Genomic DNA, 24,763 nt, shown 5'->3' on the forward strand with positions numbered 1-24,763 from the left:
CACAATGCTGCATTGCTACAATGACAAGAGTAACTAAACTAAATAACTAAAATACAAGGAGAGGTGAAGCAGTGAACAATTCAGCCAGCAGGCTATTAATCCGAGGGCTCTGCCATTATCAGCCCTTGCGGTGGGTACTTTGAATATGCACTGAAATGTAATGTGTTGAAAAATGTTCTGTTATTTAAATTCATGTTGAATAGTATGAAGAAATACTGAAGAGGAATGTAAGAACTTACTTTGGTGATAAGCTTTTCAGAAAGTAGCCCATGACCTTGAGCCCCTGGACTCTTATTCCTTCACTTTTTGAAGCCAAAAGCTTATAAATAACACTGTGGATAAAGATAAAATTTAATCAAATATATTGTCAAATAAATAAATGTACATTCCCTAAACCCAAATAGAAATTGATCCTATTTCAATTTTGTATACATCCTCAATTTAACATTTCAATATCAAACTTTATTTATATTGCATAAGAGAGCATTGATAAAATATGTATGTAGAAGTTAATAGTTACCGGATTCCATTTCGCTGGTCGAAGGCTTGGACCATTGATCCAGGATGTTCAGACATCAGAGCAACCAACAACTGCAGCACATCCATGAGGTTGTCATCCTGTGGAACATGGAGGAAACATGTTAGAGCTGTTGTTGAATTCAAAGGGAGTAGCTGGCCCAGCTTTCAAGGTCATACCTCAAACCAAAAATGAGCCATTTGTGGTAAAATGTGTTTTTTGGGTTTTTTTTGTCTATAGCAAATATACTGTAAACTGACCTGATAGGATTTGCAGTAGCAGCAGTGACACATTTAACTTATCAACATACAAAACGAGGGGCTCTATCATATCAGCTTTTATAACCCTTCGAATTCTCCACATTTTTGACTGATCTGGTTCAATGATTTGCTGTGTGCCACTCTACTGGAAATAAACCCACTGTTATCACAAACTGCCTTTTCTAACTGTCAATGTCCCCTCTTGCTTATGGGCTGTTAGGGAGACAAAATGCACTCCAGCAGTATTATGCTGCCATCTGGTGGTGATTTCTTTCTTCGCTGGCGACATTTTATACCTCGTGCATGGTCAGGAGGTAGTTGAGGATACTCTGCAGCTCATCTTCCTTGACTCCATGATCCTGCAACATAAATGCACAGCTCATCCAACTGTTCACAAACTGGGCTGTCCTCCACAGCAGCAGTAAAAGAAACATTTACATTTTTCAAATATTGTTAGCCTCATAGGATAATTGCCTAAGTCATATTTTGGCGAAATTGTGATATCTTGTAACTTTACTCTCCTAATATTGATTATAAAGCCTTAAAATATGACTTAGGCTATTATGCTATGAGGCTAATGATATGAGAAATAGAATGTAAATGTGGTGATTTCAGAAATCAATTTTCACTAATGTGGATGTGTCACTATGATATTATGAAGATGTGATGAAATAAAAAAAATGAACATTGAGTATTTAAATTGATGTTTTCAGTAAAATACAACTAAAGGGAGAAATGTTGGCATTTTCACATGAGATTCATTAATTTACAACAAGAACTTACCTTCATTATGAGCTGCTTGACAAACAACAGCAGAAAGGCTCGCAGAGAGAGTATCTCCTTCTGGCTTGGTCTCGGACCATCTAAACACACAAACGATTTCATGCACGCAAGATTTTACTTTAAAAATTACTAATACCATTTCTGTATTACATCAATTAAACAATTTATTTAAATGTCCTAAAAAAGGAAAGAAAAAAAACGCCAAGGCATTCTTTCCATTGCAAGTTAAAAAGTCCTATAGATGGAATTACACTGTAAAAGGACATTGGACTCCATTAAGTCAGTTTTATTCCCTACAGAAGGCTAGTAAACCAAAACATGTTAATATATATATATATATATATATATATTTTAGTCACTATGAATGTACCACAGAAATAACAGCTTTTTAATTATTGGATTTTCTTGGACATTCAAGTTTAAGCTACTACTTAAATTAACATTATGCTGAATCCAGGAAGCGCTCCAACATGAAAAATCTGAGTTATATGGTACACGTTGTGTGCAGGCTCACCAAGGCCTTTAGGAATGACTCCGCTGCGGTCTTGAGGGTTAACCACCCAGTAGTAGTATTTTAGTGTATGCATGACCTGAAGCACAGTGCCAACCCTGCGAATGGCATTGTAGATGGTCACTGTGCTGATGAACTCTGTTGCCAGGTAGGTGTAGAGTGTCAGCTGCACCTAGAAAAAGTTGACAAATATAAAACGCGCATGTTCAGAAAAATAAAGTGGGTACTTTCAATTCTTAAAAATTGAACCCATTAAGAATTGAAGCAAGATTTCTTTGCATTCCTGAAACAATATTTGCATTATTTTCCCAATTTAAGCCTAATGTGCAAATGTGCAAATCTCCTTTATTAAAAATTAAACAAACTTCAAAATGTTTATTTAATTTTTATAGTTTCTTCAAAGTCTGATACATAAAAGGTTTCCTACAAATCAGTTTTTCAATTTTCTAACAGAACTCAGACTTTACAATGCTTTTTTATAAAACAGTGCCCTAGGTCTGAATGAGTTAAACAAATCCATGCTAATTTAAATAGCAATTACTTAATTACGCAGGTGGAGGAAAAACCTTGAACTCCAAGCTGAACTCTGTAATACTTAAATCAAAATCTAGGGCAAGACCACACAGAATAAGACCAATTGGAATCATATCTGGGACTTCGTTTGAGTGCGCTCTTTCTACATACACAAATTGATTTCTCCACCAATATGAATATAACAATGTAAACTAATGTGATGGGAGTGCATTTGTACATTCATGTTACCTTTGCAGGGGCATGGATCCAGATGGCAGGATTGAACAGAATGTGGTCACACAGCTGCTTGAGCAGTAAGATGCCATTCTGCAAGTTGCTAAGGTATCTGGAAAAGGCCAGAACGATGTCCAGAACGGGCCGTGTAACGTGCACTTTGGAGGACTGGAGCATAGATGGGGGGGAAGGGAGGCAATAAGTGTCACAATAAGAGAATCATAAATTTCACAGATAAGAAAAACCAAAAGGTAAATAATATGTAACATGAGAAAAGAGAAAGGACACATGCAGAGAAAGACGAGGGGGAGCTTCTCCTCTGCTAACAAGCACACAAACCAGATGTGACCTCCAAAAACAGCCAGGGGAAAAGATAGTCTGTCTCATATCAAGTGTTGATGTTGGTATGTGCTTCTCTTAGTCTATTTGCAGCAGAGTGGAATCAACATTAGCCTCATTTCTGAGCTGGGGTCATTCTCTGTGCAGCTACTGGTCACGGAAGATGCTCCCATGTGCATTTCTCTGCCAGCTGAGCTCATTTTGTTTGTCTCACCTTCTCCAAAGTGAAGCCAATGACGAGAAAGCCTTTGCAGGCCAAGACCTGCTCTTGCATAGCCACTGAGTTCTTCAAGAGCTCCATCACAAAGGACAGCAAAGTGCAGCTATGTGCCACACAGACAGACAAACATTGACAAAGCAAGAGACAGTTAGACAGTGACAATAATCTATGTAAGCTGCTGACAAAGCCCTGACTGTCAAGGGTATATCCTACATCAAGTGTGATTGAATGAGGGTGTTGTGTCCCCATTGTGCTGTGAGAACTGATTTTAGTTAGCATTACCTTGAAGGCAGTTGATCCAACCACATTGCAACTGAAGTGAGATGGCTTCAAAGTGACACTAAAAATTTTAGCTATACGTAGTATTAATTTGAATCAGTAAAATTTCAATGTGACATTAAGAGATCAAGCCTGTGGGCATAAAATCTGACAGTACAGAAAAAAGAATGCCTTCTATGTGCAAATAATAATATTCAGATATAACTAAACCTTTGCAGCTTATTAGCCAAAACTGAAGATTCTCACGAGTGCCTGAAGTGATAGATTCATTATCCCTAAGCAAATAACACTGCACTGCACTGATTTATGTCTATTTAATGATAAATAACAGAAATTCAGATTTATGTTCAGATTGCTCTTTGCTAAGTCTAATATTACAGTGTTTGGCATTACCAAACAGAGGTGTCCAGCTCCTGGCTGGATGGCTGGCAATAATCCAGCTGTGCAAACAGAGGGAAGAGGACCTGCACACCGCCAATGGAGTGTATGCCACTCTGGACTGAGTGAGTCACCACTGCCTTCACGTCCTACAGAACAACACACAGACATACCAACATTTAACACCTGATCATTTTTGTTTTTGTTAAACATGAGTTCATTTCCAATAATCATGGTCATATGTAATAAAGCTGGCTGAAACTTTCACAAAAACAAGTAGCAGCATTCTGGGTTAAAAATGCTGACAATCACGCTCCCACATTAATCACACATAGATTACTACTGCATCTTTGACCACTATGTTCCAGTAAGCTCTATACCATGGTTTATAAATCAGGATCAAAATACCCAAAATGTTTTCTTTCCTAAGTTTAATTTCTCTTCTTAACTAACAAATTCAAATGTGTATGAGATTGATGCCTACGCAAAACTGGTCATTATATTAGTTACTCTGTAGTGTAGTTGTTGTGTGTTCCAACACTAAATTGACTTGAAAAATGTTGCCATTATTATGAGACTAGAATTTCTGAGCATAGCATGACTGAAAATATAGGTCACACATTAATTCATATTTCACACCGAGTGTGCATCAGTAACGTGAGGGGAGCATACTGTATGTTTGTGTGGCAGCAAAAAGCTCCAAAACACAAATGAAAGAAAGCATTTCTCTCTTTGATGAGAGGCCACGAGAGAAAAACTCAATTAGTGCTCAAGACAGAAATGCAGCATGACTGAAGAAACTGTTTTGAGTGTCTGTGCTGTATCTGGGTGACACATGTGTGTATATTTCCAAAGAGAATCTGGTTAATATCAGAAAAAGTTCACCTGCTAAAAAGATAAAAAATGCAATTTCAACATCTTGTATGAAAACCTTCTGAAGAAAAACACTTTTATAATTAAAACCCCAGGATGGCATTCTTAGCAGCTGCAGCCGTCTGGCTTGTTTAACACATTTGCAGCTCTGCCCTAATGAGGCTATTAAAATGAAAAGATGCCAACTGAGGCACTTTCATTATTGTGCATGACCAAAGTATGAAAAATCAGCAGTACATATGGAGCAGTGGGAGAAAAGTAGCAGGTGTGCAGGTAGAGAAAGAACTTGCATGGACATTGCTTTAATGTTGGTGTTGCTTGAAACTTCATATTCAAGAGGAACTATGGCCAATCCAAGCAACCCCCAGCTCAGAGAGGAATGACTCATAACATAAAAACTACTGTTGAACTAAGGCTGTGTAATTACCTGCAGCATGAGTGCATGAGGTGAATGGATGAAAATTGAGGCATTGTCCTTGGGAGAGGACTCAAGGCAGAGCTGGGCATCAGTGGCGCGAGGGTTATAAGTGAAGGCAATACTAGAGGACAGTTTGCCATCATACAGTAAGGTCTTATGATGCTCTGCAAACAACAAGTCGCTCTCAGCCTTGTACTTGAATGTGCCCTGTGAATAACACAAAGAAAGGAGAGAAAACAGATTTTGTGAAAGAAAAGTGAACACCACCACAGTGCAAGAGGTTCACAAAAACTTATGTACATGAATTTAATGGCAAACTTTGGGTTCAAAGTTTTTCAATAATTTCTTTAAACTTTTCTTTTTCTAGGAAATAATGACTGCATAACATAACGAACAATATGAAAATACAGTCAGTACAGGGTTGGAAATAAACATTAACACTGGGACTGCTATAACTCAGGAGGAAGAGCCAAAGATCTCCACCAACCGGACAAGCCGGTGGATCAATTCCAGGCTTTCCCTGACTCCATGCAGAAGTGTCCTTGGGCAAGACACTGAACACCATGTTGCCTCTCGATGTGTCTATTGGGGTATGAATGTGTGTGTGAATGCAACATGTAGTGTAAAGCGCTTTGAGTAGTCAACATGACTGGAAAAGCGCTATATAAGTACAGTCCATTTACCATCAATCTACCTGGTTTATTAAATTTATAAAAAAAAATAAAAAAAAACATTCAAGCATTCCGGTAAATCTGCGTCAACAGAATGAGGTATACCACTAATTCATACAGTAAATAAAGTGGGTCCGTCCAGTCACAAAATTGTATGCAGAGAGTCTTGTGCACCCCCAGTCCGCTAGGGGCATCCTACCCAACTTCAGCCTCATGGGTGTGCAAAGCATTACTCATTCAACACTGAGTTTTTAAATCAGTTGAACTGTTAGACAAAAATATTACAAAGCCAAACAAATAATGAGGGAAGAAAACCTCAGTATTATTGAGAATAATGTTAAACTTTTAAGTGGTCAGTTCAAACTTTGACACAGATGAATCTCCAACAGGACAGCAAGTCCAAAAGCAGATGAAATTCTGGCTGTCATGTCAGATAAATCAGACTAACAGAAGGCTTTTCAAGTGTCTCAAAGTCTTGACTTCAAAAATATGTAGACCATCTCTCAAGTAACTTCCACTCCAAGAGACTAACTCAGCAGCAGTGGATCGGTATGTATCATAAGGCCCTTTAATTCATTTCAGGAAACCCAAAATAAATATAAATTGAAAAAAATAAAATAAATAAATAAAGTCTTCTATTGAAGATGCATGTTGTCATTTTGCTCCAAAAACAGACATAAATCACTGAAAGTAAAACACTTTCATTAGACAAGTCTTACACAGAAATTTCTGTTCTTTAAAGTAAACATGTTACACCCTTCAAATATTTACCTACCTAACACTTTGCTTCAGGTTTAAAATCCAAACCTGACTGTCTGTTGGTGCCCTTGGGCTACAGCAAAGACAGCAGACCTTGTATTGTCACATTCATCACCTCGTCTAAGCTGGATCTCATATTGCCACATAGTTTGGCAAAGGACCATTTAAATCCAGATTACGTCTATACAGACTATTTTGTTTATTATCAACAAAGTAACTTCAGTCTTCAAAAGCTGACGAACATTTGACTGATATTCTACTCTGCAGCTACAGCTAATGTCAGTAATTTACAATGCTTAATATTTAAACTAATAAAAAAAAAAAAAAATGATGAGACTAAAGCTACATTCTGTTTACTAAAGGTAATCACTACAACACAAAATCGCCTCGAGTAAAATGTTATTTGCTTATTGTAAAAGAATTTCTGATTTGACTGCTCTGGACAGCCGACCAAAGGTCACAGAGTCACTGATTCCATTTATGGCTTTGTGCAAGATAAGCTGTCGGCAGCGTTTCCACTGAACACACACAGGCCATGAAGTAAATAATTGTTCCTTGTCTGCTATAACCAAGGCCATGTAGATACATGTGCTCCTGTTTCATGTCTAAAGAGTAGATCTGTTTGGGCGTGTGATGAGCTCTGTTAAGATTTGTATACACCCTGCTGAACAGGACAAAATTTAAAACATTTGTATAGTTTTGTTTTGAAATTATTTCTCACTTTTACCAGTAAATAATACTGTTTTAAATTACTTCATTTAGGTATTTCCTTAAAGTCAGCTTCAGGGACTTGTGTCCAATCAGCAAACAAGAATTTCCAATAGATTGATATCACACACTACTGCTGCACAGGAATCTCAGTTTTTGAGGTTTTTTTTTTGTGTGTGTGTGTTTTGTTATTTTCCCCAACCTGGTAGCCTGGACCCAGCTGATAGATGGCCAAGATTTGAGCAGCACTGAGAGCTTCTGAAAACAGGTAAACTGCCCCCATCTGTCCGCAGAATACACGATTCACATCTGCTGTCTCCGACGATCCAAGGAAACACTTGTCAAATGTCTGCAGGAGGAGGAAGCAGGGAAGTATTAATGAAGCAAAAGTACAAAAAGTAGTAAATGAAGGCAGGAAATAAGGAATGAAGACAGAAAAGATGAATAAACAAGACTAAAATAGGAAAACAGAGCAATATTCTAACACTAACTATAAAAAGGCATTAGCCAGCCACCAACAGGAAGCATACTGAAGCTAACTTGAAAATGTCTTATCTTCCTCTGGTCATAGTCAGCACAGAAGTGTTGAGAATTATGACACCATGTCTCAGCAAAGAGGGTAATTTGCTTTCTGATATATCTACAGAACTACACCACACAGTGGAGGCAATTTCATTCCAAACAAAATGTAATTTAACCATCTCATTTCTCAGTATGACAGAAAGCAATACTGTGGACTGTGACAGAGGTCATTTGGTGATGTGCGAATGGTGCAGGGTGTATTTACTCATTTTCTACTGTACTTTCCATGCGAAAAGATGAAGGGAATGGTTTAACCTCCAAACCCCTCAAGAAACATGGTGTGAGATTAGAGGTGCCTAAGCAATCATACATATGAGTACATGGTTTCTTCTTTGTTGTGAAATCTAACATTTATGTACAGCATATCTAACCCCAATTTACAGCAAAGAATAAGTACAGTAAAATATTTATTTTAAATTATCATCATTGAAGGTTAGCTGGAAAGAAGCCCTTCTTAAGGAACGTAAACTGGGATTAAATACTAAGGCAAGACTCAGTGGAAACAAGTCTTGTAACAGAGAATAAAATAAATAGCAGCCAACAACCAAAGACGAGTTTTTAAAACAAGAAGCCTGGAAAACTATTCCTGGAGACCACTTAGAGAAATGACAGGAAAACTGGTCTAAAAGGGCTTAAGCTGTGTTCAGGAAATAAAGGTGGTCAAACCAAATAGGCCTTTAAGCTTTTTAGAATTATGCAAACTATTTTTGTAAGGATATATATTGTACTGATATTCATCTTTGTACATGCTTTATTAAATCAGTGCATATATTTCCTATTTCCCTCACAATCCATGAATAAATGAGGAGTGGCTCCAGGCTTGCACCATCCTGTACAATCATTTCTTCTATTTCTTAGAATCAGATAAAATTAATAATACTGTAGTTGATGAAACTACTCTGCAGATATCAGGCAACAAAACTGTGGGGAAACATGTAGCCTGGCTTTAGATGACAAAATAATCCACCTACCAACATTTCTATCTTTGAAAAACAAAGCATGAAATTGATTATTGGAAGAAACCATTTTTTGGATGAACACAAAATCCCAAGACAGCCGAGCTACATGGCCTGTCCCGTCCCCCAGTCTTCATGCTAAGCTACACTAGCGAGCTACTAGCATTTACAAATGTTAGCCTGATGTCAGTCTTCTAATCAAACTCTCCATTTTCATAACCTCATCTTGTTCCTGTAACTTTGGTATAAATAAAATCTACCAACTTGATACATTATTACAGGAACCTGCAGTCAAACTTGCTGCCAGCATACGTTGAATAAATGGTACTGAATATTCTTGAATTGTTGCTACTTACATCGCTAGTGTTGACAAACCAGGCAATATCTCCAAAGGAAGCCAGTTCTCCATTCACATAGCAGCTAATTTCACTGTTTTTCCAGCGATTGTAGACGTGAACAAGAGTCACCATGTACCACTGCAACAACAAAAAGAGGCATTATAACACTGGTGTATTTGACTGTATGTTTGGAGCATCAATGTCCCCGTTCCTCTCTCACACAGAGACGGAAAGGCGATATCAGTAGATCTGCATTCTGTTATATCTTTGTTCTTATGTAATTAGCCTCCTTCCATCACATTTCAGGACTTAGCCCCCTCAAGATATGATCTCACCTAGTTATGTTTTAGTGTCCTCAGTTTTTTAATCAGTGAAATGATAAGATGTTATTATAGTTACCTCAAGACATTAAATATATGTCTTTAAAATAGAGTGTAAATTGAACTAATATTAGCCTGTTGGTGTATAGTGGTGCTTTCATGTCCACAGGCAAAGTGTGAGTTTGACTAAAATGGTCTTCTGTGTTTGCATTGACAGGAGGGGGCCTAGATGCTAAATAATCCTTCTCTTCCATTGTCCTCATTTTCTCTTCTAGTTCGGCTTTTCCCCAGAGTCAGGTAAGATGCAGCAGTTCATTCTCACAGCAACATCTAGATTTATCACGTGTGCACAAGTGAGCTTGTGCATATGCACGGGATTGATTAAGTGTTAGCCATCTTGCTGTTTCTGTGATCTATATACAGGGATTTGTCTTTTTATGTGCAAGAGTATTTGGCTTTTCTGAGTAACATAAGCCTGTACACTTGTTCCTTTAGTACCTTCTGTGGTTTGAAGTCATACTTTACACAGTGCTGGAATCCTTTGCCCTTTGTTTTTAATGAGGTCACTATCAAACAGCCGCCCACAAAGTGTGCGGAGTAACCCAGGCCTTTACTGGTGCGGAAACTGAAAAATGAGCAGAGAAAAAAAGAAAATCATACAAAACGTACAGCTTTCATTCTTAGTGGGAGACTGCACATTTTAATGGTGACTACATGTAATGGGTGATATGGGTTGTGTCTGATAAATTATAGACTTTATAGGGATCTCAGGAACATTAAAATAGACCACAATATTTTCTAAAAAATAATGGACTCTTCCAGTCACATTCAGGGTCTCAGCAAGATGGTGCCCATGCATATAATTTAGTGAATTAATCCCTTAAAAAAAAAAAGGGGGGGGGGGGGGGGCATGGGATTGAAAGAGAGCTTTAATTACAAATACTCTCAGACAAATTATTTGCTGCCCATCTTAGTTATTTTCACAGAGGCCCAAACACATCCCTGTGGTATAAATTATATTTTGGCAGAAAAATAATAATTGGTTGAAAATAAAATCATCAGAAATTGCTTTGTCCTCTGAGAGGAAACTGAAAAGATGTACTTAAAACAGTGCATGCATTTCAAATATATATTCACAGGGATATTAAAACAGCTCAGTTAAATTTCAATTCTTTGACACCTCCTTCCACACAGTTCTCCCCTTTCTATTATTCACCTGAAAAGTATGCATCGCTGCATACCGAGTTCACACCTCTGAGTTCACATCTGAAGGCCGTTCAAATAAACAATCAATAAAGAAGAGTCCAACATCACTGAACTGTTGCTGTGTTACTTACCAGAACAAGTAAGGCTTGTCTTTGTCTACGTTGATGTTATTGAGAGGATCCATTCGAAGCCATGTGTGGAATGTAAATCCATTCTGGTATGGCCATTTGGCTATGGGGGGCAGAGCTATCGCCTATCAGGAAACAGAAGAAAACAAAAACAAATAAAAAAAAATGCATTAACCTGTGGAATCAAATAAAGCACTTGGTTTGTTTAAAGTTATTGAAAACAATTTCCTTTTACACTCTGTCTGTCTGAAAGTCAAGTCAATGTTAAACAAAAAGAAAAACAAATGAGGCCAAAATGGCATGATGGGAATTTATTGCTGTAAACAGTTTCATAGTTTGCTGTAAACAAGTGTGGTACAACTAGAGTCTAGATCAACTAAACAAGACCAAAGCCCACAAGGCAGCATTCTGCATTTACAAATACCATCACCTCATCAGTAGACAGGAACATGCAGACAAGAAACCACACTTACACTACATGAAAGGCCTGACAAGATGAACTGACAAGACTTTAGACACAGGAAGCAGCTTCTTTTTGTATGATTCACACAATGTGATGAAAAAGTAATCTTTATGCTCCCAAGACTCAGTTATGAGGACTTTTATTAACTTAAGCCATTTACTCCTAAACACTTCATCCCTCTTCAGAACTGATCGCTGATACAGTCAAACAATTTGTGAACAGAGATATGAGAAAACCATCTGAGATTTTTATATCAGCATGCCACATCTCACTTTGTGGCAGGAAGACAAAAAAAAAACCTGTAACCGTGTATGTGGTAACAATGCATACGTGAGGAAACCAGTGCATCTGCAATGTTTCACAATGAAAACTACAATTGCTTTCAGATTTGCTTTTGAAGCAGACAGCAGATAAATGTACCAATGTAGATGCATGAATCAACAAAGTCATATTTAAAAAAAAAAAAAAAAAAACACATGAATTTGTTATCATATGCTGTTCTCATGAGTCACAGGACAAAGAAATGTGTGCATAGTTTGATTTTCCTGGATGCCAATTACAAAAAAAACAAAGAATCATGGGTTTCAAAAAACCCAGGGGTGTCCCTGATCTAACACAACTGAATAAAATCAAATGGATCCAACAGCATCTTGTCAACTTCTTCACAATAACCTATTAATTTCAGTCAAGTGTGTTAGATCAGGAAAACAATGAAAACCTGCAGGATACCGGCTCCTGAGGACCGGAGTTTGACACCCCTGAAATAACCTAATGTGCAGGCAAAGAGCATCAAAACTTGTCAATAATCTGATTATGGTACTAAACTTAACCAGAGGAATCAATTCAGACACAAATTAAGCAAAAAGATTAACAATGCATGCAACTGGAGAACATTTAACTGAGCACCAAAAGCTTATGAATGTTCTTGAGCAGGGTCTGAGTTGGACTGTGTCAATTAAAGATGAATTAGCTGGGACACTGAAGGGCTCCCTAAACTAAGGCATTGGGTATGAAAAGGATCCAAAGCTGTGATGCCTTCTCTTTCATCTTAAATTAGCCCATCATCTGTGTGTAGAGTTGTGGTATTTTGTAGTTTACTTACAGCTGCATTTTTTCCTGGGAAGCTGAAGAAGGAGTCAGGACCATTTCTATGAGCCATGTACTTCAGCACTGACAACAGCTTCACTGCATGACGTGGCTGAGGAGGGGGGAACAGATATAGCTGATATACTTCAGTCAACATACATAAATAATCAAACATGTCACACGTAAAGTTCTTACTCATACTCAAGACTTATCTCAAATCATCAAAGACCTGATTCAGTTTTGCATGTATTCCTCTGAACCAGCCAATATAAACAATGTTGTGCTGCTCTGGATCCAAATCCTGTGAGGAGCATTTGTCTGGTTTCACGTGATTTATTGTGACTTTGTGATGAGGGTACTGTCTGTGGGATGGCAGCAGTTTAAGTGCTGCGAGCACATTCCTCATGCGGGTCTCAGCAAGCAAGACAGATCGCCACATTGTGACTGACTCACCCACTGGCCTCTGTCCCCTTGCAGCTTGCTGAAGAAAAGCTTCAGCTCTTTCACTGTGATGCTGTAGCTGGCAAGCACACCCAACATGTCCACCAGCAAGTCTGCAAGACACGCATACACACACAAAGCAGAAGTCAGAGGTTACACAAAAATAAACAAAGTTTAGACATGGACTGCAGACAAAGAGACATATGATTCATGATATTTTTCTTACTTCAAAAACAAGTCAAGTTGACAGTGACTGTTCTGTTAAATAATGAAAATAGTGACTTTGTATAAAAAAAAAAAAAAAAAAAAAAAATTTTGAGTGAGCAGGTCCAAAACTTGAGTTAAAACAGGAGTATCCAAAACAGAGAGAGAAATATATATATAGATAGAATAAAATGGATAACATTGTATCACTGTAACTATTTCCCTTCTTACTGCTGGACAGCATGAGCCTTTCTGAACGGCACAAATGCTCGAGGCCAGAGTTGTTCTAGCTGGAAAAGTTCACTGAGCCGAGGGTTAACTCGTACCAATTTGCAGATGTGTAACATATTACCCTGAGACTGTGCAGGATAATTCACTCAATTTCCCTTTTTATTAACTCTTATTTTTAATGTAATCCTTTTATTTTCATTTTATAATAAAAACATTAATATTACCTGTGTAATTATCTCCCCACATGGTCTTTCAGAACAAGGTAAACCCTAACCCATCTTCAGTTTTTAGAGTCAGCCTGTTTGGGAAATATTTAAACATCTTTCTTGTTGATTTTTTTTTTTTTTTTTTGCTCCTTAAGTGACTTGCACCACCAAGTAAGGTCATTATTTTTGCATTTCACTACTCTTCTCAACCTTTTTTGTCCCCATCCAAGTTTGCTTGCAAAGTAAGTTATATTCTTGAACATTTGAAAGGGCCAGCCATGTCCCAGGTCATTTTGCTGTTCCCCCACATGTCTAAGTGATCATGAGCAAGACAATGAACCCTGACTATTTTTTGTGAATAGGAGAAATGTTATTTGTGTGGGCATTTTACGATTTAAGAAGGTAACAGCACAGCCCTGGCTCCATATGGAACAATGAGGTTTCAGTCCAGGCTGTGGTGCAGTTGGCCCAACTTTTACTCTGAGCAATTATTAAAAGGGGATGGGAGTTTGCTAATTTATACCATGTGTGATTTGTAAAGCTAAATGTTTATGACCGGGTTTCCAAAAAGGATACTGTGGGAGAAGAAGAGTAAGCAACTGTGATGAAATGCTTGGTATCATGTAAGGCCTGTTATGTTTGGACTTCATCAAGGATACATTTTTCTCCAACCCTGTTTGTAAACCTTCACATTACTGCCGTACTTTGATTTACTGTCCATAAAAATGTGGGAATCTGGAAACTGCTAAGGTCTATTTCTCAACTTTAACCTGGCTGTACTCTCACTCCAAGATTAGAGTATGCATCATGCACCTGAAAAGAAGACCTGTACAAAATGACAAAATGATGTGTGAATCATTTTCCCTGAAATGAGAGTCTCCCCAGTACCTGCTATCATGCTGTCAGTCGTGGATATACGCTCAAGCACCAGCTGGATAAGCCCCACTTCAGTGCATGCCTGTAGGTTACGGACACTTTTCTTGAGGATGGCTGTGAAGATGCTCCAGATCTCAGCCTGACAGTTGGGCTCACATTTGTCCAACAGCTCAACCATGCACACGATGCTTTCTGGTTCCTGGATGATGAAGTTCATCTCCAGGTCAAACTGGCCTCCAACCAGCTGAAGAAAGATACAAAACAGACATGTTATGTTGGAGAAGTGGGAAAAACATGAGCTATAAGATAAAGCGAACAAAATTCATGATTTCCATCTTTATTATATGCAATAACTAAGACATGGGAGCTTTAAAAAAATAACTTTCCATGTGATTGTGTGCATACATTCCTAACTAAATGATTGGATGTTAATAGATAAAAGACAAAGGAAGAAACACTGGCTTTTGTCGACCTGTTTGTCAGGCACACACTGAAACTAGACTGCAACCTTTAGACTTTAACAGAAAACACCAAACTGTGAATTTAAAAATAAATAAATAAATAACACAAAATAAAAGCAGTCATGTCACTGAAACTAAGCCAAACATCTAGACACACACCAACAGTAAAAAGAAAAATTCAGAGGGCTTTTGTTCCTGCAGGAGGCTAAGAAATGCTAACATCATCTGACACATCCTGGTAGACACAACCCAGGGCTGAGCTTCATCTGCAGCTAGCTTATCAAGAGAACACTACAAAAGTTGCAGTGATGTGAAATTTGTCCTGACATCTATGCATTGTTTAACATTTCATGGTTTTTAAACACTCAAAAGTGTGAATGGAATAAAATAAACATGTTTTCTATTTGAGTCAGTTCCACAAGCTGTTATCTTAAAATTTTATATATATATATATATATATATATATATATATATATATATATATCCTGCTGAAGCTTATTGAGGGGGCAGTGAGGTAGAGTGCTGCAAACACATAATGCTCTTTGTCTCTGGATAAAAATGTATGAGCCATAAATGTCATAATTTGTCTTTTCTTAATAGTCATGATGACATTTTTATTATTAAACCTGCCTAATAGAAAAAGATAAGGAAAATAACAATGCTGATGTCAAATTAATTTTTTTGAACAAGGTGGTCAGGTTTAGAATTATGGAGGTGTGACAAAACAAAAAAATTAACATGTGAAATTATCACTCAGCCATTAGACCAGCTCAATGTAAAAACAGCATGACTTGAAGCAGGGGATGGAAACTGTGCCATTAAAATGAGTGAGGTAAGACCAACTCTGTGTGTGTGTGTGTGTGTGTGTGTGTGTGTGTGTAGAAGATAGGAAAGGAAACAAATAATGCTGCTGCAACATCATCTTCAAAGAGGTGAGATAAGTGACAATAACACTAACAGTTACTTCATTGTCCCTTTAACCTCCTCTCACAGAGCATGTTGTTCTTCTTTCATGTCAAGTAGCTAGATTAAAACACTGATGCCATCCTTTACCCCCAGACAGATAAAACGCTCATGGCTCATTTCCTTCATTTCTTACACCACAGACTCATGTGTAATTAAAGGTTGAAATGTAGCATCCTCGAGCAGATCACTGAGATTATAAAAAGACATTTTCTTAAAATATATAAACACATTCAACAGCAACAGAATACATTAAAGGGATGTCATGTGCTCTGTGGCATCTGTACCATTTTACTATGCACTGGATTCCACTGTCTCATCTACGGGACAGAATAATTGCAAATTAATACAAATCTGTTCTGAGTGATCATTTAGCTCTACAGATTAAACATTTGTAAACTGATGGACACTGTCTTTTCGGTCATATGTTGGTGTGGCGAGATGCGAATCACACACTATGGACTTCACAATCGGCACAATTTCATCCCTGTTTTATATCTGATAATTTGGGGATGAGTTAATTTGATTTATGATTTATTCACATTTTAAGCACTGTATGTGTTGAAACTATAACATTGGAGGTGATATCCAAAAATATCTTCAAAACCATATTTCGGTAATAAAAAAGTGACTTTTTCCCCCTTTACATTTTTGTTATATTTATTTTTTTTGTTGTTTTATTTTTTTTGCTTAAATCAGATTCCAAAATGAATGTTTTATATTTCCTTTTTTAAAATGATTGATTTTTTTTTCTTATTTTTTTTAGAAATGACATCATTTAAAATCACATCACTCTAATTTTCAACCTTTTGTATTTTCTTATGGTGCTGAATAAATACGTGTTTGTGTCTGGGTGGGTTGGGGGGGGGGGTCCAGCCATATATGGTAATTGTATGGTTTTTAGTAAAACCTGCCAGAGGACTGCAGATGTAAATTAGCCTAAGGCTAACTCTGGTACAATGCAACAAAAGGCAGCATGTATGTTTAAAACTGTACATGATTCCTTATAATATAAAAAAACAAACAGATGTAACTAGCTTTACACTTGATTATGTTTGCTTACAAAGAACTTTACCACAAAATATTTTCTTTCCCTTTTAAAAAAAAATACATATTTTCTCCAAGGTATCAACAGATTTTTCTTCTCTGCATTTATATCAGTGAAGGAAGAAAAAATAAATAAATAAATAAAAATCTCAAACCTTGGGGACACAGAGCTAAAATGTCATGCATACATGGCTCTTGTTTTGACTGTGCAGGAATTTTTATACAAAAAAAAAAAAAAATTATTTCATGAGTCAGCAATGGCAAATCTACACAATATAAAAGGAGTACTATTAAACATCCTATACAAATGGTCTAATAGCAAACTTTCCCCTTAGGGATGAATTTGAGAAACTATTGTATCTGGTAATAATCAAATTTGAAAAATATCTGATATGGCAACAAGCAAGTGTTAAACACTTAATGTACAGCATCCACCCTGCTTCCCCACCCATGTCAAAACCCCTTTATAAACCAGACACATCCTGTTGTAACTTGGTAGGAACACCTTCAATTGCAGCTGGGACTGCCATTACCAAACACTGGGTGCTATTTTGCTGCATTAGCTGATTTATGAGCCTGACAATGTACTCGAGTCATCCATCCATCAGATTCAGCTGACTGGGATGACACAGTGGAGGCTAATATGAGGATGGCACAAGTGTCACATTGCAGTGACATACACCTGGCACACATCCCAGCATAATGGGGCTGATTTTGGACCCAATTTGTCACTCTGCAAACTGGAAGGTGAATTTAGAATTAAAGGAATAATTACTCCATTTTACACCTAACTGTGAGGTACCACTTGTAGAGATGTTTGCAGACCCTTCTGCCTCCCCATCAGTACTGACATAAAAAATGTATACCCCCTTATACTGCAAATATTCATTTACATAAAAGGTAAACAGAAAAAATACAACTAAAAATAAACAATTAAAAAATTAATATTGGTGTCTGACTGATAAGATTCAAGACTGAAGGCCCATGATTTCTTCGTAATTTTAATTCTACACTTTGTTGAATGGAAAGCAACAGAATACTCTTTATGACTTAAATAAAAAATAAAATAAAAAATAACTACAGCATTATAAATTTTCATTATGTTTCATTTCACGAGTTTTGTTGAAACTGAACAATTTTTTCAGTTGTTTTAAATCTAATAGGAAATCATAACCTCGAAAGGATCTATTGGTTATCAGCTTCACCATCAGCTCGATCAGCTGGATGAATCAGTTGTGATGCTATAAAACCTCATAGCACCTGCACGTTTATGTTAATTAGAAAGTCTTACAAGCAGATGATGTATAGATTTAACTTTGATTTAAAATGGGGGGAAAAAGCCTAGAGGTGTTTCAAAACATGTAATCCATCTACAGGTGGATGAACAAGAGGTTCACAAAATTACAAATCTTAAAATCTTTATTTCAACAATTATTTTCATCACTATAATTCAGGAAGAGATAAAAAGCTGACAACTCCAAGCTTGACTACAGCCAATGAGCTTTCTGCCTATAGCCTCCATAAATGCCATGTCTTTATGGCAGCTAGACACCAGATCCCTGGCTGGGTAACCCTGCCTGGCTGTTCTCTCCAGAGGTCTGCCTGAATTAATCATGGCTGAGTAGCCAAGCAGCCACTGGGCAGAAACACAAAGTGCAAACAGGATTCATCAAGAACAACACTGAAGGATGGCAGGACTTACTGGTAAACCAGAATTTCACCTTTAGAATGTCACCTTTAGTCATTCACTGAATATGGAGAAATTAAAAAGCTGTACTAATCATTGTTTACATCCGTCCACAAAATTCAGTTTTACAATTTGTAATTTGTACTTTAAAACCTGAGTGGTAAAACCAAAAATGTTTTACCACCATAAATTTTTATTGGCCACTAAAAGTGGGGATGAAATAAAAGTGCACAGAAACTTAAACTTTCAAGAACACTTTGATTTCATTCACAGACAAGATTTGTATTAATGACAATTTATAAGGACAGTGTGTACATGACTCCACCAGTAAACCAAGAAATGCATAACTGAGCAATAAAATGAGAGCAAGAATCAAGAAAGACAGGTTTAACTACAGTTATTGTAAGGGTATAAACTGTCTAAGACAGGGCTACTCAATTTGGCCCTACAAGGACTACAGTATGCAGCTTTTGATCTTGTTCCCTCTCCAACACATGTGATGCAATTTATATGGATCTGACAGCCTATGAAGTTCTGCACAGCGATTCAGGTGTGTTGGAGCAGGGACACGTTAAAAACCTGCAGATCTGTGGCCCTCATAGGACCGAACTGAGTAGCCCTGGTCAAAGTGATTGTTTTAGTCAGCTGATAAAAGAAAGAAAAGGTAACAAATGATGGCCATTTTGTACCAAAAGGGAGGAAATCACCCAACTTAAAAAGACAGAAACAGCATTGTTGCCAAGCCATGGCTGCAGGGCAATGAACCTTCTGCTCTGTGTGTGCTCGTGTGTGTGTGTGTGTGTGTGTGTGTGTGTGCTTGTTGACATTAGACCTTCATTTCACTCCCTAATGAAAAAGCAATTAATTCTGATTATTTGAATATCATGTGATTTGCATGAGAGAGACAACAGCAGAAAGGCACAACAAAATGACAAATATGTGCTCATCTTGGTCTTGTCTGTCAAAATACTTAATAAATGTGCTGTATTCTTACAGTTCAGAGCCTGATTTATGTGCTTTAGTTTTAGTGTGCATGAATAAAAATCTTTATGGTATGATGTTTAATACCACCCTATAACCAGCAGTAAGTATCTTGGAAAACATACTGTTGTGATAAATCAGCACTGAAAAACCTGTACAAATGCCAAGTTCAATTTGTCCGCCCAAAGAGGATTTTAATGTCAGCTTACATAACAACCTAGCCTGACAACAGTTTTCAGTCCATTTTAATGTAAATCATGGCAACAAAATACCCAAATGGGCTGTCAGTGTCCATGCTGTCACTTCACCACTGCCCTTCTTTTTCCATCAGCTCTTTTAAGTGGATCTACTTTAACAAGCTATCTTGTTAAACAAAGTGCAGGTTAGACTAGAGCCCCCCCCCCCCCAACAACACGACCAAAAACTGAAGCATCCATTACAACAACCCAAAAATGAGTCGTGATATGACAGCATCTTATAATCCTCTTCTTACTAGCAATAAACACTCATACTTCCAAAATACTGATGTAAGAAGATGTTGAAATAGCCTGAGCAGAAAGGGAGGTCAACCAAATAATCTGTGCTACTCAAATCCCTCTAGTGCTAGTCATAATATAGTGGAGTGGGCTTCTGAAGGAGTAGATGAGGTGAAAGAGTGAGCCAAGATTTGATGAGGTTTTGACTCTAAATAGGACTCCTTCATAAATTTTTTCAATATTGATAGTAAGGCTTCCAGAAGTAGCAGACTGTTTATTCCAATGCAGTTGAGAAAATATTGCAATATCTTGCAGACCTAATTACATAATTATAAGCATTAAAATCAAATGCTGAGTTAATTAATTTATCTTACTCTTTCCTTTATATTTACTACTATAAAATGTTGTTTGAAATGAGAAGACAGATGATGTGACTGCTATTTTTTTTGTTTTTTTTTTGTCACATTAGGGCTGAAACACTACTTTTCTGACACTCAGACAATCACAAAGAGAGACAGCAAGAGGAAGAATATTTAAATAGCTAGATTTCTAAGAATATCTTCAGAAGGGCAACCTGCCAAGCTTTTGTTCTCAACCATGGCTGACATCCATTTTTACAAAACATTAAATGTGATGATGCAGAGGTAGTTTGACAAACACTTACTTTGATTCATCATTTAAGAACACACTGACAGTATACATAATACAAATATATGCTGCATTAGATCACATTAAAATAAATTATTTCATGCAAATCACAAAATGTATTCAACATTAAGCAATTTTCACTGTCTGATGGATTGATGCCGACCCTAAAAAGAAGAGATTTATCCGCAATTATCCATGCGGGTCCATCCCATTTCGCTTGTATACATGCACTTAAATTGTAAATATGGTGAAACTTCTCTAGTAAACTCTCTACTTAAAGCATTTTTAAGCCCACATTGCCCCTGTATTACAAAAACTGAGGTTTACAACTAGCTGAAATGTCTCCAACACACCCAGTACACCAGGCATTGTGAGGACAATTTTGGCACATTAAGAATGACAAACATAAACTACAATTAATAAATTATGCCTATCTGAACCATTTTGTGCTGGAAAAATAAAACTACTAGCTGAGCTGCAGAAAGTCTCAGAGTCTTACCTTTCAAAACAATAAGACAAACTTTCAGCATTACTATATTAGTTATCAAAGTGGATGTTTCAGATTTCTTTTTAACTGATTTAAGAGACACAGAATGTTTGCTGGATCATTCAGTATTAAAATAAAAAACATTTTAAAGAAAACATGGCCATGGTGCTGATAGACATAATCAGAATCTGTAAATTTTCATCCAGAGTCATGTATAGTATAACTGACCTTTTTGACACTACAACTATCTGGCAATCTAGTTTCAGCTGTAGGGTGGTTACTATTGTTCACAAAAGGAAAAGGCTTGTCCGGAAATAACTGATTCAACATCAGAGTCCAGGCCTCAAGGCAGTCTTTTAGGTTCCTTGAACAACTCAGACCAACTTAAGTGTTTTGATTCAAAAAGTCAAGAACAAGAAATTACAACAGCACTGGTATTTTAGCCTGGAAGTAGTCAGTAATTCTTCAACACTACAAAAACAAAGGCTGAAGAGTCATTTTTACGGTTACAGCGAGTAAACAGAACTGGAAAGAGGTAATTTGATCAAGGGAGTAAACAAAGAATTTCACTCATCAACACAGCAACGCCTACAACTTCAGTTTGCATAGTTGCAGAGAAACACGTTAAAATAGCTGCTGGATCAGGGAGGCAAAGAAGGGAAGAGATAAACATTACTCAGTTAGTGAGGAATTTCAGCCTGACTTGGTCCATGGAGGAATGAAACAGGAATTTAAACTGGAAGCACTTTCCCATTATGTGTCACTTCTACATATAAGGTAGCCTGTGACGTTTTCTTTGTAAGCAATATATAGTTTTACTATATGTAGTGGCAGATCAAAGATCACACGTGACACACCTAGAAAATTTAAAGCTTTAATATACTCAATCTTTATGACTTATCTCATAGTACTCATTATTTCTTGCAGTAGTACATGCAGGAAGTACAACATGCCAAGGTCTACAGTATCAGCACAATGGGGGGAAAAAACAAACGATCAGCTGATCTTTTACAAGTCTGTACACTTTGGTGCGAAGTTATATTTTGACAACATGAGGAAAAAGAAGGTGGAGGCTCAGGACAGAAGTAACTCTACATCATCTGCAGCGTCTTACTACCCCCACTGTACATGAAAGATAAATGTAAAATACGACATGTAAAAAAATTATTATATTTCTCATCTTTTTTTTTTTGTTATTCATCTAACTTGTGGAATAAAAATTAATATTTGAGAATTTTGAAAGTCAAAAAAGATCCAGAAAATGGCTTTGGAAATCAAGGGGGTAAGCCTTTAGAAAACTATGGCCTTAAACCTCACATATGAAAGCTGATCTGCTTAAGCTTGTGGCAGGGTTAATCACTGGTTTAAGACTGGGAAATCCTGAATGAGGAACCAGGAAATTGTCTGCACTCTACAGCATATCCTACGCAGTTGTTCCTTCCAGTCTTACAGACTTCCTGTAGTTTATCCCTCACTGCATCACCGTAGCTTCCTCCCACAGCCCTAAAATTCTGGTCAACAAACGAAATTCTTGCCTCTAAAACAGTTATCTGACCAGAGCATGTTTTCACTTCAGGCACCCAAGTGTAACGTGGTAATTTCATCCCAATGTAGAAACTGATTTAAAAAAAAAACAAAAAAAAACAACAGGATATATGGACCTAGCTTGTATTCATCTGACTAATATTGTTAATCTGTGCACCAATACATTAAACAGTACTCAGATTATCGTAAAGCAGTGTTGCAGTATGTACAGGATTTATAACTACTTTACAATCCTTGTAGATAGCAGGGTGAGGACCACATTCATGTCTGGTTAATTCAGATATAAAAACAGTTCCCTCTGGGACACCAAATTGTTCTGCCTTTATGTCTTGGTCATAATTCAGTGAAACATCTGTGATGAGAGATGCCAAACCAATAACTCTTGTGATGCATCAGGCTGTAAATGTGACCTTTTAACATTTACTTTCAGTGATTTTGGAGCAGGTGCTGCCTGTCTGATGGTCCAGTGGATGTTTGATGGCTTTGCCTTAAGTGTTGACAGTCTCTATCTTTGGGTTACAGCATTGTTCATGTCCTTCTTTAGACATTTAAAAGCTTAAAAAATTAAAACAAGCAAATTATGGGCTTTTATTTACCATAGATGAATGCAGGATAAGAAATATATTTACTGCCCTGAACATTCTTTTATTTCTGAACATGAGTTAGGAAAGGTGGAGTCCAAAGACGAGAAATTCACCATATCAAATATTGTCACATTGGATAGTCTGTCTGGATTAGAGTCAGAAACTTCCATTAAATATAAATAAATAAATATTAAAAAAGAGGTATATAGTTCAAATAAATGAATAATTTTATGATATTTTTGGTAGCATTGGCAATCATTATATTTCACTGGACTGGGTTTAAATTTGTGCCAATTGCCAACCACAAGTATAATTTCCAGCCTAATGATCATTAAATTATCTACCTTGAAGCAGAGCCTGAGCATCCAGAAAAATCCCATGTGTGAGATAATGGTTAAAAGGAGGCCTTTAACAGCAATTCAACCTTTCCTTTAAAAATATGCTTCAGAAAAATATGATTTTACTTGTAGCAAGTACACTTATATTGGATAGTCCACCAGTCATCTTCAGCCACCTTTATGGTTGAAAGAAAATAAATGTTGGCTTTTTCACTTAATTGTGAGCAATAATGAACCATGAGACAGAAAAAAGTGTGGTTTATAGCATTTGAGCACCAACACCAGAGGTGAAAATATTAGACACGACAGTAAAAGGGGGGAAAACGTGAATAGGAAGTGTTGTTTTTTTTTTTTGTTTGTTTGTTTTTTTTAATGATCAAGCCTTCTAAGACAAGATGACAAGGAGCAAAATGTCACAATAATTAGAAACAACTTATTGACAACCAAGCTGTAAAAGCCAAGTGCCACTTTTATATAAAAATGCAAGTTAATTAAGTTTACATTAATTTGAAGAGAATCACAGACTAAGCTTTTCCATTTAGATCAGAAAGAAGATGCAAAGATGGAGCTGTGGAACTTTCAATCATATAACTTAATGCTGACATGACAGCTGTATCATGATTGCCAGGAAGTGAAGATTTGCCAGCAGAGGGCTGTGAGCTACTGAGATTTTCATAGAGTATAGCAGATCAGGGTGTAAGGCCAAAAAAAAGAAAGAAAAGAAAAAAATTGTATCAGCGTTTTAAAACGTGCATCCATGTACTATACAAACTGTTTTACAAAGACAGGCAACTCTGAATCACCACGTTGATGAAAAAGAACAGCACATCAAATCTGTATGTAAAAATCTCAGTTTTGCAAGATCCACATGCTCTTTTTATCCAAAGTGATGAGACAGAGCCGTAAAATGTCAATACTGTTAATATGATGTCACATTTTACCCTCAAGTTTTATTTATGAACCATGGCTCATAGTGTCGCCTGAACGCCTGGCAACAGATGAGCTGCTGACGCAGGCTGTGGAAGCAGGTCAGGTTAAGAGCAATC

The 24,763-nt window shown here is 37.0% G+C and overlaps 1 protein-coding gene across 6 annotated transcripts in view; it reads right to left on the reverse strand.

Moving 5' to 3' along the window:
* lrba (LPS responsive beige-like anchor protein) overlaps positions 1–24,763 on the reverse strand; it is a 177,400-nt gene that overhangs the window by 142,133 nt on the left and 10,504 nt on the right. For all 6 annotated transcript variants that reach the window (XM_041983700.1, XM_041983701.1, XM_041983699.1 and 3 more), the window contains exons 2-17: positions 14,513–14,744; positions 12,996–13,096; positions 12,559–12,654; positions 10,997–11,118; positions 10,158–10,284; positions 9,358–9,477; positions 7,666–7,812; positions 5,335–5,532; positions 4,050–4,183; positions 3,372–3,480; positions 2,834–2,986; positions 2,075–2,243; positions 1,561–1,640; positions 1,074–1,136; positions 521–618; positions 240–332 (exon numbers count right to left, since the gene is read on the reverse strand). In XM_041983700.1, coding sequence (XP_041839634.1) covers positions 240–332; positions 521–618; positions 1,074–1,136; positions 1,561–1,640; positions 2,075–2,243; positions 2,834–2,986; positions 3,372–3,480; positions 4,050–4,183; positions 5,335–5,532; positions 7,666–7,812; positions 9,358–9,477; positions 10,158–10,284; positions 10,997–11,118; positions 12,559–12,654; positions 12,996–13,096; positions 14,513–14,744 — 2,042 coding nt within the window. The remainder of the gene's footprint in view (positions 1–239; positions 333–520; positions 619–1,073; positions 1,137–1,560; positions 1,641–2,074; positions 2,244–2,833; positions 2,987–3,371; positions 3,481–4,049; positions 4,184–5,334; positions 5,533–7,665; positions 7,813–9,357; positions 9,478–10,157; positions 10,285–10,996; positions 11,119–12,558; positions 12,655–12,995; positions 13,097–14,512; positions 14,745–24,763) is intronic.

Source organism: Melanotaenia boesemani, chromosome 4 (assembly GCF_017639745.1).
Source record: "Melanotaenia boesemani isolate fMelBoe1 chromosome 4, fMelBoe1.pri, whole genome shotgun sequence".
NCBI classification, from domain to species: Eukaryota; Metazoa; Chordata; class Actinopteri; order Atheriniformes; family Melanotaeniidae; genus Melanotaenia; species Melanotaenia boesemani.